This window comes from Musca domestica, unplaced genomic scaffold (genome assembly GCF_030504385.1).
Source record: "Musca domestica strain aabys unplaced genomic scaffold, Musca_domestica.polishedcontigs.V.1.1 526, whole genome shotgun sequence".
Lineage (NCBI taxonomy): Eukaryota > Metazoa > Arthropoda > Insecta > Diptera > Muscidae > Musca > Musca domestica.
In genome coordinates this window covers 173,343-190,793 of record NW_026712352.1, presented here as the reverse complement: position 1 = coordinate 190,793, position 17,451 = coordinate 173,343, and the positions used below count along the sequence as shown (strand labels likewise).

At 32.2% G+C, this 17,451-nt stretch overlaps 1 protein-coding gene across 1 annotated transcript; it reads left to right on the top strand.

Moving 5' to 3' along the window:
* The first annotated feature begins 2,127 nt into the window (after nt 1-2,127).
* LOC101891610 (mucin-5AC) lies at nt 2,128-16,283 on the top strand. Its single transcript, XM_059128486.1, has 6 exons — nt 2,128-2,218; nt 7,497-8,306; nt 9,471-10,216; nt 10,279-10,992; nt 11,057-11,189; nt 15,778-16,283. Exons 2-6 carry the CDS (start codon nt 7,590-7,592, stop codon nt 15,862-15,864), a joined length of 2,397 nt encoding a protein of 798 aa, XP_058984469.1. The 5' UTR covers nt 2,128-2,218; nt 7,497-7,589; the 3' UTR covers nt 15,865-16,283.
* The last annotated feature ends 1,168 nt before the right edge of the window (nt 16,284-17,451 follow it).

The window sequence follows — 17,451 nt, the reverse complement described above, 5'->3', positions numbered from 1 at the left end:
TTTTTTTGCTTTTTTTATGAATTTTCAAAATATTTTTCTTTATTTTTACTTTAAATATTTTTTTTTATTTTTTCTAGAGTTATTTTTTAGCTCCTATTAAAATAATATTTATTTTAATTTTTTGCTTTTTTATAAATTTTCAAAATATTTTTTTTATTTTTATGTATTTTTCAAATATTTGGAATTTTTCAAAATATTTTTTTTTTTATTTTTACTTTAAATATTTTTTTAGCTCCTATAATAATATTTATTTTTTATGTGTTTGTTTTCTCTTTCGAGACGAGCTTAATGATCTGAAATTTGCAGTGAAAAGGAAAGCCAGATAGACACTATCACACACTCACCACTATGCGACGCGTTTCGCCGTTGGTTAAGCGGCTCATCAGGCATATTTGGTGTGGATGATGGCTTACAAGGGTCGTTCTCTTGAAAGTAGTATATATTTCGAACTTATTGCAACTTAGCATATGCGAATTATACACTAGAAACTCTCCAGGTTCGACTCAAGTTCTATTGGCAGATCTTTTTCACAGCAAAGTTTTTGTTTTTGTAGTGATGGATTTTTTGTCCACAACAACTACATTGCTTCCAATGCATACACTTGTTTTAGTGCTGCTTTAGGAAGACAGGTTAATGGCTCTGAACGTAGAGACGGCAACTTCTAGTTGGCTGCACACCAAGGTCCGCGGTTCAAATCTCACAGCCAGGCTCGGCTGAATTTTTGAGTTTTGCCTTATTAAGCCTTATTATTTTTATTTTTGCTTTTTATAAATTTTCAAAATATTTTTCTTAATTTTTACTTTAAATATTTTTTTTAATTTTTTCTAGAGTTGTTTTTTAGCTCCTATTAAAATAATATTTATTTTAATTTTTTGCTTTTTTATAAATTTTCAAAATATTTTTTTTATGTATTTTTCAAATATTTGGAATTTTTCAAAATATTTTTTTTTTTTATTTTTACTTTAAATATTTTTTTAGCTCCTATTAAAATAATATTTATTTTTATTTTTTGCTTTTTTATAAACTTTCAAAATATTTTTTTTTTTTTAATTTTTTACAAGTATTTTCCAAATATTCAGAATTTTTAAAATTATTATTTTACATTGTGCAAGTTCCTTCCAACTGGAATTTAGCTCCTATAATAATAATATTTTACATTTTGTTGTTGCAAAATGGTCAGGCTTTATCCCTTTATTGTTGTTTTTATAAAACAACGTTTGTTTATTAGTGGACATTTTTACTTTTTTGTTTTTTTTTATATAAATTTTCAAAATATTTTTCTATTTTTATTTAAATATTTTTTTTAATTTTTTTCTAGAATTATTTTTTTAGCTCCTATAATAATAATATTTATTTTTATTTTTTGGTTTTTTATAAATTTTCTTTTTTTTTAATTTTTTTTAAAGTATTTTTCAAATATTCGGTATTTTTAAAATTATTTTTTTACATTGTGCAAATTCCTTCCAACTCGAATTTAGCTCCCATAATAATATTTTTTTACATTTTTATTTTTTTGTTTTTTTTTTTTTTTATAAATTTTCAAAATATTTTTATTTATTTTTATTTAAATATTTTTTTTTTTTAATTTCTTTCTAGAGTTATTTTTTTAAATTAGATCTAGATTATCTCTCTTAAAATAACTAGGATAAAAAGAACTTAAAAAAAAACTTATTGAATTTTAAGAGAATTACTTTCAATACGGAACCTTTATCGAAAAAATATTAATAGTTTATATATATTTTCCCATAGTTTTCAAGTCAAATCTTAGGCTATAACTTCCGATATATCAATGCTTCAAATTAGCTTAGCTAAGAAAAACTTCATTAAAATATAGTTAGACTTATATATAATATCTGTTAGCGATTTTTTCACATTCATTTATTTGTAAACAAATAGTTTCAAATTAATTTTCGAATATATTTACAAAAAAAAAGTAGTTACATTTTCTTAAAAAAAATATTTCCTTTAATTTTTTATGTAAATTTTTGGGATCAACATTCATCGTCATCATGTTAAAATTATCATCATTTTATTAAACATCAACCACAACAACAAAAAATATCAAAATTAAAAAAAAATAATTAAAAATAAAAAAACTATAAAAAATCGCATTCGAAATAATCACCACCTAAATAGACGTCGCCTAGAACCATTATTCGAGGAGGAAACGGAAAGTGACGAGGAAAAAACTCAGCAGGAAAGTGAAGAATTAAAAAAGGTGGGTCACCATTACAAAAATTGCATGTCAACAACAAAAACAGCAACTGCAAGAGCAACCAAAAGAAAGCAATGAATGCTTTAGAGAACATTTTCTACCATTTTTATTTTATTTTATTTATTTATTTTTTTTTTTTTTTTTTTTTGGATTTTCGTGGGCATTTTGTGTTGAAAGAAGTTGTCAGTTTTTTAATCGAAACTTCTTCACAGTGTTTTTAATATTTTTTTATAATTATAAATATATTTATCATTTTGGTATCAATTTTGAAAATTCCCCAAATACGGGAATTTTTAAAATCCCTACAATCTCACAAATTCACAAATATGTTTTGCAAAATATTTTCAATATTTTTTTTTTTTTAACTTCACAGTGCTTGGCATAATTCTTTAATTACAAATATTTATCCAAAAATACCATTTTTGGTATCAATTTTGAAATTCCCCAAAAAATGGACATTTTTTGCAATTTTTTTCAAAATATTTTTTGAAAAATATTTTCAATATTTTTATTTTTTCAAATTCACAGTGCTTTGCATAATTTTTTAATCACAAATATTTGAGATAAATTACCTTTTTGGTATCAACTTTAAAAATTCCCCAAAATTGGAATTTTCAAAATTCCCCAAATTCCAAAATTCAAATAAATATTTTTTGACAAAATATTTTCAATATTTTCTTCAAATTCACAGTGCTTTGCATTATTTTTCAATTAGAAATATTTATACAAAAATATTATTTGAAAAATTGAAAAATTCCCCAGAGACAAAAAAATTCACAATGCCAACAATATTCTCAAATATTTTTTGAAAATATTTTCAATATTTTTTTTTCAAACTCACAGTGCTTTGTATATTTTTTTATAACTATAAATATATTTATTTAAAAATGCCATTTTTGGTATCGATTTTAAAAATTCCCCAGAAACGGGAATTTTCAAAATCACCACAATCTCAATTTTCTCAAAATATTTTCAATATTTTTTTTTCAAATTTACAGTGCAATTTACAGTGCCTTTTATGCCCTCCACCTCGAAATATACATTTTAGACCCCACAAAGTTTACAGATCCTTGAGCAGCATAAAGTTCTATGTCGATTTAGAGATGTCTGTCTGTCCGTCTGTGGAAATAACTCTAGTTTCCGAACGAAATGAAGTAGATTGATAAAATTTAACTGAAATGTATATTATGTCTGCAGGACCTTTGGTATAACGATACCTCCCGATATTCAGTATTTTGATGATTTTAGCGACATTATTCACCGGAATTGTTTCAAATTTGGTATTTGAAGTTCATAATGGTTACTGCAGCCTATGACAGAAAGTTGTATGTGCAGTTCCACGCCTTCGTATGGACCCTAATATGGCGGCTACATTTGGTATTTTTAAGATTTTAACAGAATTTTTAACGGGTTTTTTTGAAAATTTCAAAATTTGTTCCAAATGGTGGAGGGTATTCAAAATTCGGCACGGCCGAACTTACAGTTTTTTTCACTTGTTTTTATAATCAAAAGAAATATATTTACCTGAAAATTCGACTTTTGGTATCAATTTTCAAAATTCCCCAAATTGGGAATTTTCAAAATATTTTCAATATATTTTTTAATATTTATTTTCAAATTCACAGTTCTTTGTATAATTTTTCAATTACACAATATTTGTCCCAAAATGCCATTTGTTATGTTAATTTTTCAAAATTCCCCAAAAGTGGGAATTTTTAAAATCCCCAAAGTCGGAATATTCAGAAAATATTTTTTGCGAAATATTTTTTAATATTTTATTTCAAACTCACAGTGCTATGTATTTTTTTTATAATTAAAAATATATTTACCTCAAAATACAAATTTTGGTATGAATTTAAAAAATTCCCCAGAAACGCTAATTTTCAAAATTCCCACAATGCCAATATTCACTAATATTTTTTTAAAAATAATTTCAATATTTTTTTTTTTTTTTGCAAATTCACAGTGCTTTGTATAATTTTTTATAAATATAAATATATTTATTTAAAAATGCCGTTTCTGGTATTAATTTTAATAATTCCCCAAAAGCGGAAATTTTTCAAATCTCAATTTTTTCAAAATATTTTTGCAAAATATTTTTAATATTTTTGCAAAATATATTCAATATTTTTTTTAATTCACTGTACGAAGCACTATATTTTTTATAACTATAAATATTTTTATTTTATTTTTTTTTAATGTGATTTTATCAATTTTAAAAATTCAAATTTAAAAAATCAATTTTTAAAATCCCCACTGTCGGAATATTCACATTTATTTTTTGCAAAATATTTTCAATATTTTTTTTTCAAATTCACAATGCTTTGCATAATTTTCCAATTTCAAATATTTATCGCAAAATGCCATTTGTTGTGTTAATTTTAAAAAATTCCCCATAAGCGGGAATTTTTAAAATCCCCACAGTCGGAATATTCAGAGATTTTTTTTTTTTTTTTTGAAAATATTTTCAATACTTTTTTTTTTCAAATTCACAGTGCTATGTATATTTGTTTTATAATTACAAATATATTTAAATCAAAATACAAAGTTTTGTATCAATTTTAAAAAATCCCCAGAGACGGGAATTTTAAAAATCCTTACAATGCCTTTATTCAAATAAATATTTTTTTTAAATGCACAGTGCTTTGCATAATTTTCCAATTACAAATATTTATCCCAACATGTCATTTGTTGTGTTAATTCTAAAAATTCCCTAAAAGTGGGAATTTTCAAAATCCCCAAAATCGGAATATTCAGAAAATATTTTTTGAAAAATATTTTCAATATTTTTTTTTTCAACTTCACAGTGCTTAGCATATTTCTTTAATTACAAATAATTATCCAAAAATACCATTTTTGGTATCAATTTGAAATTTCCCAAAAATAAGCATTTTTAAAATACCCATAATGCAAATTTTTTCAAAATATTTTTGATAAAAAATTTTTAATATTTTTTTTCACATTAACAGTGCTTTGCATAATTGTTTAATCACAAATATTTGAGATAAATTGCCTTTTTGGCATCAATTTAAAAAATTCCCCAAAATTGGAATTCTCAAAATTCCCCAAATTTTAATCTTCAAAAGCGGGAATTTTTAAAATCCCCACAATGCCTTTATTCAAATAAATATATATATATATATATATATTTTTTTTTTTGCAAAATATTTTCAATATATTTTCAATATTTTTTTTTCAAAATCACAGTGCTATGTATACCTCAAAATACAATTTTTGGAAACAATTTAAAGAAATCCCCAAAAATTGGAATTTTTAAAATCCCCACAATGCCTCAAATAAATATTTTTTTTCAAAATATATTCAATATTTGTTTTTAAATATTTTCAATATTTTTTATCAAAATCACAGTGCTATGTATACCTCAAAATAAAATTTTTGATATCAATTTTAAAAATTCCCCCAAAAATGGGAATTTTTCAATACTTTTTTTTTCAAAATATTTTTCAATATTTGTTGTTTCTTTTTTTTTTTCAAATTCACAGTGCTATTTATACCTCAAAATAAAATTTTTGATATCAATTTTAAAAATTCCCCCAAAAATGGGAATTTTTAAAATCCCCACAATGCCTTTATTCAAATAAATATTTTTTTCAAAATATTTTTCAATATTTTTTTTTTCAAAATGTTTTCAATATTTTTTTTTTTTTCAAAATCACAGTGCTATATATACCTCAAAATAAAATTTTTGATATCAATTTTAAAAATTCCCCCAAAAATGGGAATTTTTAAAATCCCCACAATGCCTTTATTCAAATAAATATTTATTTTTTTCAAAATATTTTTTTCAAATATATTTCAGAAAGGAAATTGGAATTTTAAAAATGTTTTCAATATTTTCAATATATTTTCAATATTTTTTTTTCAATTTCACAGTGCTTTTCATAATTTTCCAATTACAAATATTTATCCAAAAATGCCATTTGTTGTGTTTGTTTTTAAAAATTCCCCTAAAGCGGGAATTTTTTAAAATCCCCACAGTCGGAATATTCAGAAAATATTTTCAATATATATTTTTTTTAAATTCACAGTGCTATGTATATTTTTTTATAATCAAAAATATATTTACCTGAAAATTCCCAAAAGCGGGAATTTTTAAAATCCCGACAGTCGGAAGATTCAGATTTTTTTTTTTTTTTTTTTTTTGAAAATATTTTCAATATTTTTTTTTAAATTCACAGCGCTATATAAATTTTTTATAATTACAAATATATTTACCTCAAAATACAATTTTTGTATCAATTTTAAAAATTCCCCAAAAATGGAGATTTTTGAAAAATTCCCCAAAAATGGGGATTTTTGAAAAAACCCCAAAAATGGCGATTTTTAAAATTCCCGCAATGCCTTTATTTAAATAAATATTTTTTTTTTCAAAATATTTTTCAATATTTTTTTTTCAAACTTATTTGCACTCATCCTTTGATTTCTCATCTGTTTTTTTTTTTTTTTTCTCTCTCTTTTTGTTCTTGTCTTTGTGTTGTTTCTTTTCTTTACTTTCATGCAATGCCATCTTCATCATCATCACATCATCACCAACAAATTTTGGTCATGTCATCCCAAAAAAAAAATAATTTTGAAAAACACCACCCCATCTCTCAAACGTTTTTTGCTGCCTCTAAATCTATGTGTCTATTTTTCGTTCGTTCGTTCTTGTAATTTTGTGTACCTGTGTGTGTGTTATTTTTCAATATTTTTTTAATCTGCTTGTTCGATATATATGTGTTCTAAATGTTTTTCATCAATTCATCCATCCATCGATTTTTAGAAAGTCGTAGTGAAATTAGTGAAACTATAGCAAAACGTTCAATACTGCAAAGTAATCCATATCAGAAGCAACTGATAGCGCCATCTATGAAAAAATTTTAGAATCAACAAAAAAATATCAAACAGTCCCAATCTTTCAAAGCAAAGCTTAACAAAAACACACACACTCACCCAAAATTCTGGGACATACTCTAGAAGCAGTGTTGCCATTGGGGATTTTGTTGTTACTGAAAATCCCCAAAAATTTCCCCGAAAAAAATCCCTTCAGAAAATAATGGCAACAAAATATCCCAAAGTTTTCCAAAATTTCAATCTGGGCCGAAAAATTTTAAAGATTTTTCTAAAATCCCATTTGGAATCCAAAACGGCAACACTGCTCCTTAAAAAAACCAGCCTTGCCATTACCACCCACTCTCTATCCCTGAAAATTCGGTCATAAAAAATCGCTTGCTTTAAACCAGAATTGATTAGTTGAATTCTATTTCAAAAAAATTGGTAGGGGGAAACAACGACAAATGGCCACTATTTAGAGGATTCGGAAGCTGGAAGTTCCAGCGAGGAGGAGCAGGAGGAGGAGGACGGGGAGGAGGAGATGGAGATGGAGGATCATGTGAATACAGCGGACTACGAGGAGGAGGAGGACGGGGATCTGACCTCAACGGAGGAACGTTGTCAACCTCAGCTGCAAACAACCATTTTGGGTCCGCGACCCTTGACCAAGCCGGTGGCTGGAGCAAACGTTTTGCCTCCAGCAGTGCTGAAGGCCTCATCCTGCGAGTACCTCTTGGATCAGCGTATGACCAGCAGCGTGGCTATACCAACAGCGGCTACTATGGAGCCGATGATGGCTATAGCAGCCGACAACGTTATAGCCAAAGTCGAAGCCGCAACCTGCTGGACGAAGATGACGAATGTTATGACAACAACAATAACAACAACAACAACAGCTACAGCAATGATGACAGCGATGACAACAGTCGCAGTCACAGTCACAGCCACAATGGCAACGGGGACCTGTTCTACGATGGCCTCAACAACACCGACAACACCGAGTCCGGCAGTCTGGTCGGCATCTACAACAACCAGCAGCGGGAACGTCATTACCGAGAACGCGAACGACGCCAAAATGCCAGCGCCAACACAAGTGGAATTGGCGCCGGCGGCCCCGAAGACCGAAGCGAAAACCTTGCCACGACCAGCGAAATTTACACCACCTCCACCGCCGCCACGTCGTCTCTTATTGACTCAAACAAATCTCAAGACAAGTGGAACGGATACAAAAACAACAGCAATAACAACAACAAAAGCGGTGAGTATTTCAAAAAAAAAAAAAGGTTTCGGAATTCAAGTGAAACTCGAAACAGCGTAAGTGGCGCCCAATCGTTACCTCTGGTTTAAAGGTTGGAGATATCGACCCACTTCTTCTGGTACCTCCCCCAGAAAAAATTTTGAAAAATTACAACTCTTAAAAAATTTGAAGACCGAGTCCAATTATCTTCAAATGTTGCAAATCCCAATATTTTTGGGATATATCGGTATATCCTTGTGGTACCTCCCCGGGTCAAAGTGTAAAAATTTTGAAAAATTCTTTAAAAAATTGGAAATAACAGTTCGATTGTCCTCAAATTTCACACTTCCGATTTTTTTTGTTAACCCAAAATCTGGTGTGAAGATGGTAGATATTGGCCCAGCCCTGCTGGTACCTCCCCCACAAAAATATCGGAAAAAAAAATTACAACTCTCATAAAATTTTAAATAAGAGTCCGATTGTCCTCAAATTTCACACTTCCGAATATTTTTGTTAGAGCCCAATCTGGTCTGAAGATGGGGTATATAGGTATATCCTTGTAGTACCTCCCTCGGGTCAACGGGTCAAAATTTTGAGTAATTCTTAAAAAAATTAAATAAGTGTCCGATTGTCCTCAAATTTCACACTTCCGAATATTTTTGTTAACACAAGACCTGGTGTGGAGATGGTAGATATAGGTCCAGACCTCCTGGTACCTCCCGACATACTAAGGGTCAAAATTTCGAATAATTGTAACTCTCATAAAATTTGAAATAAGAGTCCGATTGTCTTCAAATTTCACACTTCCGAATATTTTTGTTAAAACAAGACCTGGTGTGAAGATGGTAGATATTGGCCCAGACCTACTGGTACCTCCCCCAGAAAAATTTTCGAAAAATTACAATTCTCATAAAATTTGAAATAAGTGTCCGATTGTCCTCAAATTTCACACTTCTTAATATTTTTATTAACCCAAAATCTGGTGTAAAGATGGTAGATATTGGCCCGGCCCTTCTAGTACCTCCCCCACAAAAATTTCGGAAAAATTTCAACTCTCTCAAAAATCAGTTTTTGGCGACCAAATCAAAGAAACTCCGGATTTTTAAAGCCCACAAAATTTTTCTTTTTTCTCTCTATCTCTCTCTCTTTCACCCTCTCTCCCCCCTCTCTTTCCCTTCCCTTCAGCCCCAACCTCAACGAAAATCTGGCGTTTTTGCTGACACTGGCTCTTCGGTGGGTGTCAGAGGCGTCGACGCCTGCGTCGCCAGCCATGCTACACCCACCGTGGCAAATACACCCGCACCTCAACACACTGCAACGATGACGAGCACAACGACGACGACGACCAAGACGAAGATGACGACAGCGACACCGAAAAATTCCAAGGTGGAGGATGCCTGCGTTACCAGAAACTATTCCGCAAACAACAAAAGCCGCAGCACATGCGACTCAATGAAACCTCCAACAGGCCAAGCAACGCCGCAGCAGCTGCCGGCAGCGGCGGAATCACAACAACGACTATCATCAACAATAATCGAGACCTCACTGCTCAGTTTAATGGACAACAGCAGCACCAGCAGCAGCAAAACCAATCGGCCACACTGCACATCATCAACAACAGCTTCGAAGATGAGGGCGAAATGTCCCATGAAACCCGAACGCAAACCGGTGACGACCACAACAACAACAACAGCCGCCACGACGACAACGACAATGACATCACGAGATTTGGACCAGGAACTGCAAATGGAGATGCAACGCTCACCGGACGGACACGCAAAAGATTCCACATCGACCTGTGCACAGCCCGCAGCAGTTGGTTCGGCCTTAAGTCCTCGCCTAGAGATGCGTTTGGCCCTCAATCAGGATATAATGGGGGACGAAGATTTGATAAGCTACGATCCTGGGCCAGATCTAACAACTATTCTGGTGTAAGTGGAGTGAACTGAACAATTCGGAATTGGAAATCATTTCTGGTGTTTTTTTTTTTCAGGCACGACCTCTCAACATTTCATCGTCTGACGGGCAGAGATTTATTGAATCGCTCGGCCATGAATCGGGTTCAACCAAAAGAGGCTGTCATATCGTACTCTCAACAGCGAAACTCGAAGATGGATACGCCCACAGTGAATCGCAGGCCACGACCTCATCTCAACAGCAACAACAACAACGGCAGTGCAATCACCCCCACCACCGGCATTCCCATGCCTCCCACGACGACCACAACAATTCCGGCGGCCTCGTCAATGCCCTTCGCTGGTTCGGTACGTGTCGCCGACGTTCAACAACACCTGCAGCCAAATCGAAATACATGGAGCAATTTTGCATTTGCGGATCGAAACAGAGACGTGAACGCCAGCGACGCAAACAGCAAAGACGACAACAAGCTAAGCGATCTCGAAATCTTAGCGAGACGCGAGAAGATATACTGCATGTCTCAATTGAGGAGTGGCTCACGAGTCAGGACGACGACGACGATGACGATGACGTCGACGCGCATAATGGCCAGCACAACAACAATAACAGCGACCGGCAGCAGTTCATTGAACAATCCTCTGACGAGGACGACGAGTACTACTTCGATGGCCGGTGCGAGTGAGGAGCTGGGCAGTGGCAGTGGTAGCACGGCGAAAAAGAGCCATAGTCGCCAGCGTAAAATAAGTCGCGATGAGACGGCTCTCATGGAAACGGGCAAGGCTAATAAGTTGTGAGTGCCATAGACTATTTTTAAAGGAGAGCATTTTTATTAAAAATTGAAAATTTCATTTCAGAATAAATTTCATAAAACGTCGCAATTCCGAAATACCCCCGAGCGCCAATAACTCACAAACCTCGCTTAATGATTCCAATTCTAGTAGCACGCCTCAGCACAAGCAGACACCGATGTCGCCACGCAAGGATAATGTAAGTAGAAGTGAGAGAGGGAGAGAGAGAGAGAGGGGGAGAGAGAGGGAGAGAGAGAGGGGGAGAGAGAAGGAGATGGGGAGAGAGAGTGAGGAAGAAGGGGCGAGAGAGAGAGGGAGGGAGAGAGAGGAAGAGTGAGGAAGAGGGGGAGAGAGAGGAAGAGGGGGAGAGAAAGGAAGAGGGGGAGAGAGAGGAAGAGTGAGGAAGAGGGGGAGAGAGAGGAAGTTTGAGGAAGAGGGGGCGAGAGTGTGGAAGAGAAGAAGAGGGGGAGAGTGAAGAAGAGGGGGAGAGAGAGGAAGAGTGAGGAAGAGGGGGCCAGAGTGAGGAAGAGGGGGCGAGAGAGGGAGTGTGAAGAAGAGGGGGAGAGAGAGGAAGTGAAGATCATTCATATGAAAAGTGGCGCCCAACGTAAGAGCGGCAATTTAAATAAAATATTAGAAAATAGGCTTCAAATGATAGGGAAATGAAAAGATGGGTGGAAAATTTTCTGGAGTGGGAAAAATTGTAAGGTTGGCGCCCAACGTGGGTTTGAAAATTAAAAAAAAAAACCTAAGAACTTAGTCCCATTGCCTTAAATTTTTTTTTCCCACGAATTCAAAAAAAAGAAAGCATTACATTGAATTGTGGCGCCCAACGTAAGAACGGCCATTTAAACAAAATATTAGAAAATAGACGCCAATGATAGGAAGATGAAAAGATGGGTGGAAAAATTTTTGGATTGGAAAAAACGTGAGTTTGAAAATTAAAAAAAAAAAACTAAGAACTTAGTCCCATTGCCTTATTTTTTTTTATTTTTTTGCACGAATTCAAAAAAAAGTAAACATGAAATTGATGAAATTGTGGCGCCCAACGTAAGAATGGCTGTTTAAACAAAATATTAGAAAATAGACGCCAATAATAGGAAGATGAAAAGATGGGTGGAAAAATTTTTGGAGTGGAAATAATGTAAGGTTGGCGCCCAACGTGGGTTTGAAAATTAAAAAAACCTAAGGACTTAGTCCCATTGCCTTCAAAAAATTTTTTGCACGAATTTAAAAAAAAAAGCATCAATTTTAATTGTGGCGCCCAACGTAATAACGGCTATTTAGACAAAATATTTAAAGATAGGCTTTAAGGATAGGGGAAAAAATCTATAAAAGATAGATATTTAATATAAATGGCGTCCAACGTGGGCTCCGATATTTAAAAAATTCATATGAACCTGGCATAAAAGTGTCGATCAATAGAATGAATTTAAGAAAAATGTTAGGGCAAAATGAAAAAAAAAATATAAGTGGCGCCCAACTTGGGTTCCGATATTTAAAAAATGCATATGAACCTGGCATAAAAAAATAAAATGAATTAAAAACAAGTAAAAAAAACATTAAGTTCGGCCGGGCCAAACTTTTAATACCCTCCACCTTAGGGTAAAAGAAACATTAGAAGAAATGTGGCAAAAACCATTAAAATGCCGATTATGGGGAGGTACCGTTATATGGGGGCTATACCAAAACGTGGACCTATAATTACAATGTTTCGCCACCGGAGCTGGAACCCATTATGACCCACAAATACCAATTTTAAGACAAATCAGTGAAAAAATGTGGCAAAAACCATCAAAATACCGAATATCGGGAGGTACCGTTATATGGGGGCTATATCAAATCATGGACCCATGCATGCAATGTTTCGCCACCGAAGCTGGAACCAATTATGACCAACAAATACCAATTTTCGAACAAATCCCTGAAAAAATGTGGCAAAAATCATCAAATTACCGAATATCGGGAGGTACCGTTATATGGGGACTATACCAGAACGTGGACCGATATATCTCATTTTCAATACCAACCATCCTAGACACAATGCAAATAGCTCTGCTAAATTTTGGAGCTCTACGTCAAATAATGTGGGCTGTATCGTGATTTCAACAGACAGACAGACAGACAGACGGACATCGTTAAATCGACTTAGAATTTTATGCTGATTATGAATATATATACTTTGTGGGGTCTAAAACGAATATTTAGGGATGTTACAAACGGAATGACAAAGTTAATATACCCTCCTTTCCAAGGTGGAGGGTATAAAAATGTTGGCGGAAAATGAAAAAAACTTCAAGTTGAAGAGAACATTAGAAAATTTAAAAAAAAAATCGGGAAAAATGGAAAATTGAAATATTCAAACTGGCGCCCAAAGCAGAGGAATTAGATCGAAATTCTCACATAATAATGTTGGCCAAGGGTTCACTATCATCCTGGAAGGGGTGACATATTCAAACTTATTAATATACATATTCTGTTGAAATCACTCTAGCTTCCGAACGAATTGAAGTAGATTAATAAAACTTTACTCAAATGTATATTATGTCTGCAGGACTTTTGGTATTTAAAACGGGCTATATAGGTCCACGTCTTCGTATAGCCCCCCTATAACGGACCCCCCCCCCCCACCGATATTCGGTATTTTAATGATATTAGCGACATTATTCACCGGAATTGTTTCAAATTTAGTATATGAAGTTCGTAATAGATACTACAGCATAAAACAGAAAATGGGCCTTGTAGGTGCACGGCTTCGTATAGCCCCCACATAACGGTTCCCCCGTATATTCGGTATTTTGATGATTTTAGTGTCATTATTCAACGGAATTGTTTCAAATTTGGTATTTGGAGTTCGTAATGGATACTACAGCCTATGAGAGAAAATTATCTGTGCAGGTCCACGTCTTCATATAGCCCCCATATAATGGTACCCCCCGATATTCGGTATTTTAATGATTTTAGCGACATTATTTACCGGAATTGTTTCAAATTTGGTATTTGAAGTTCGTAATGCATACTACATAATGGGACAGAAAATGGGCCATGTAGGTCCACGTCTTCGTATGGCCCCCATATAATGGTACCCCCCGATATTCGATATATTTATGATTTTAGCCACATTATTCACCCGAATTGTTTTAAATTTGGTATTTGATGTTTGTAATAGATACTACAGCCTAAGACAGAAAATTGTCTTTGGAGGTCTAGGTCTTCATATAGCCCCCATATAACGATACCTCCCGATATTCGGTATTTTGTTGATTTTAGCGACATTATTTACCGGAATTGTTTCAAAATTGGTATTTGAAGTTCGTAATGGATACTACAGTCTGTGACAGAACATTATCTGTGCAGGCTTATGACAAAAGTTGCGTATGCAGCTCCACGTCGTCGTATAGACCCGGCTACATTCGGTATTTTTAGGATTTTAACAGAATTTTTATGGGATTTTAATTATTTTGAAAATTGCCAAATTTGTACCAAATGATGGAGGGTATTCAAAGTTCGGCCCGGCCGAATTTACAGCTTTTTTACTTGTTTTTTTATTTATTATTATTTTATTTATTTATTTATTTTTTTTTTTTTGTAAATAATTCAAATTTGATTAATATTATTTGTATTTTGGTTTCGAACACACATTGGGCGCCATTTTTATTAAAATGTATAATTTTTTAAGTTCCGAGAATTATTTGGATTTTAATATATCATTAGAGCTTATAAATGTGGAAATGTTGTTCCTTCATTCTTAAATAAATCGAAAACGAGAAGAAAGTGACATTGGCGCCCAACGTGATTTCAAAAATATGGCCTACTTCTTATTTTAATTAATGACGTTTTTTGTTGGAATTTTTTAATATATCACAGAGCCCGTAAATGTGGAAATGTTTACCCTTCATTATTAATTGAAATCGAGAACGAGAAAAAAAGTGAAAATGGCGCCCAACGTGCTTTAAAAAATATGACCTACTATTTTTTCCATTTTTTTTTAATTATTGAAGTTTTTATCGGAATAGTTCAAATTTTATTTGTATTTTTTTTAAATTTATTTCGAACACACCTTGGGCGCCATTTTCATTTAAATGCATATTTTTTTTTTTTTTTTTTTTTTTGAGTGATTTATTTGATTTTAATGTCATTACAGTGCTAAAATATGGAGAAGGGAACCCTTCCTTATTGAATAAAATCGAGAATGAGAAAAAAATTGATAATGGCGCCCAACGTGATTTCAAAAATACGACCTACATTTTTTTAATTAATGTAGTTTTTTTTGTTGTAAGTTTTTTTAATATATCATAGAGCCCGTAAATGTGGAGATGTTGACCCTTCATTATCAATTGAAATCGAGAACGAGAAAAAAATGATAATGGCGCCCAACGTGCTTTCAAAAATATGACCTACTATTTTTCCATTTTTTTTAATTATTGAAGTTTTTATCGGAATAGTTCAAATTTTACTTGTAATTTTTTAAATTTATTTCGAACACACCTTGGGCGCCATTTTAATTCAAATGCATATATATATATATATATATATATATATATATATATATATATATATATATATATATATATATATATATTTTTTTTTTTTTTTTTTTTTTTTTTTTTGAATTTTGAGTTTCAAGTAATTTTTAGATTTTAATATTATTAGAGTCCTAACATATGAAGAAGAGAACCCTTCATTATTAATTAAAATCGAGAACATGAAAAAAGTAAAAAATGGCGCCCAACGTAATTTTCAATAGAATTTAATTTTAATTTGTTTTTCTATGTTTTTTTTTCCAGGACAAACCGTCACTGAACCGCCGCCTCTGGAAGCAAATTACAAAACGACGACGTTCTAATTCTGTTTCCGAACTAGTGGCATCTTAAGTCAAGTCTGGCAGCACCTTGACCACTTTTGTTCTGCACCCAGCAATGCAAAAAAAAACAACCTTTGTGATGTAAATCCCGGCCATGTTTTTTTTTTCTAATTTAAAAAAAGAAAAAAAAAACAGCAAATCTGATTCCAATGCCTAGTTGAACTAAGTAAATGCGAATTATTTTCCCCCAGATGTTGTAGTGTTAAGTAGAGTGAAGATGAAGAAGAAAAAAAATTGTAGTTTTTTTCAATTGTAAAATGAACTGATTTACTATTAGATTAGGGCTTTGAATGTAAAGAAAAATTGAAAAGAAAAAACAAAAACATACACCAATTTTTTTAAGTGAAGAAACCAAAAAAGAGAAGCCGAAAATAATCATGGTCAATTATGTTGCTTAAGAGGAGGAGGAGAGGAAAAATAAAAAATATAAAAAAATAATTTAAAAATATTTCGTTCCGAAAACAAAATATGTAAATAATATGGCAACTCTGGGTTACAGAGCCCAGCCGAATTGTTGAACAGACCAAGGGACCCAGTATTTGAAATATACAGTGCATTTTTCCCAACAATATACCTTCTCAATGAAAATCTACCTTCTAGATATAAGAAGAAAAAATATGTAGATATTTTCATCTCTGTCCGAATTGTGATTATTTTCTAACCTACAGATTACCTATTACCCTACTATTCTATACATTTTCCCGAAGTCCTCCCTTTATAGACGGAAAGATTCCAAAAAAAAATAATATATAAGCATTGATTTGCTCTTGAATGATCCACAGAAGTCTGGAATACAAACAAGGGTCTCCATAGGGCTAGACTCACATGGCAGGTGAAAATTTTCCAAAACCTGATGGTAATGTTTATCTTTGGAGGCTGTAGAACAATTTGCTATTCAGTGCCAGAGAAACAATCAAATTTGAGAACCCATCAGCTGGTTTGATAATAAAAATAGAAGTATAAAGCATAGTTTTAGGCGTTGCAAAAATATTTGCTATTCATACAGACCTTAAATAAAAATATGCTATCCGCACATGTCTTCAAACTATTACTTAAATAAAATATATAGTTTTTCTAAAAATTTCTTTAATTAAAAGATGGACGCTTCTAAATAACATATGTTAGATCCCAGGTGTTTGAATAACATCCTAAGTCGCAAGACAGCCAAAAAATTCCATAACATTTGTAAGAATGTTAATCTCAGGCTGCTGTATAGCACTTTTCTGGTGTGTCATAAAAGAATAGCCGAACTTGGGAACCCATCAGCTGTTTGGAAAACAAAAATTGTAGTGTGATGCATAGTTCTAGGCGTTGAATATAAATATTAAAAATATTTCCTTTTATAATTTTCTTAAATATGTTCCATATTTTTTTATTTATTTATTTTTTATTTATAAAATTTATTTGAATACGATGGCTAGCCAAAGGTCCATTTATTAAAAATCATGTTCTGATTTTTTTTATTTACATCATTTCCTGGAGTGGTAGGTCCCACCAAAAGTCCCCGAGAAAATAAGTTAACTTGGGAGCTGAAAATTGCCAAAATTTGGTGAGAATCTTCATCTCGGATCACTAAAGAACACTTTTCTGTTCAATG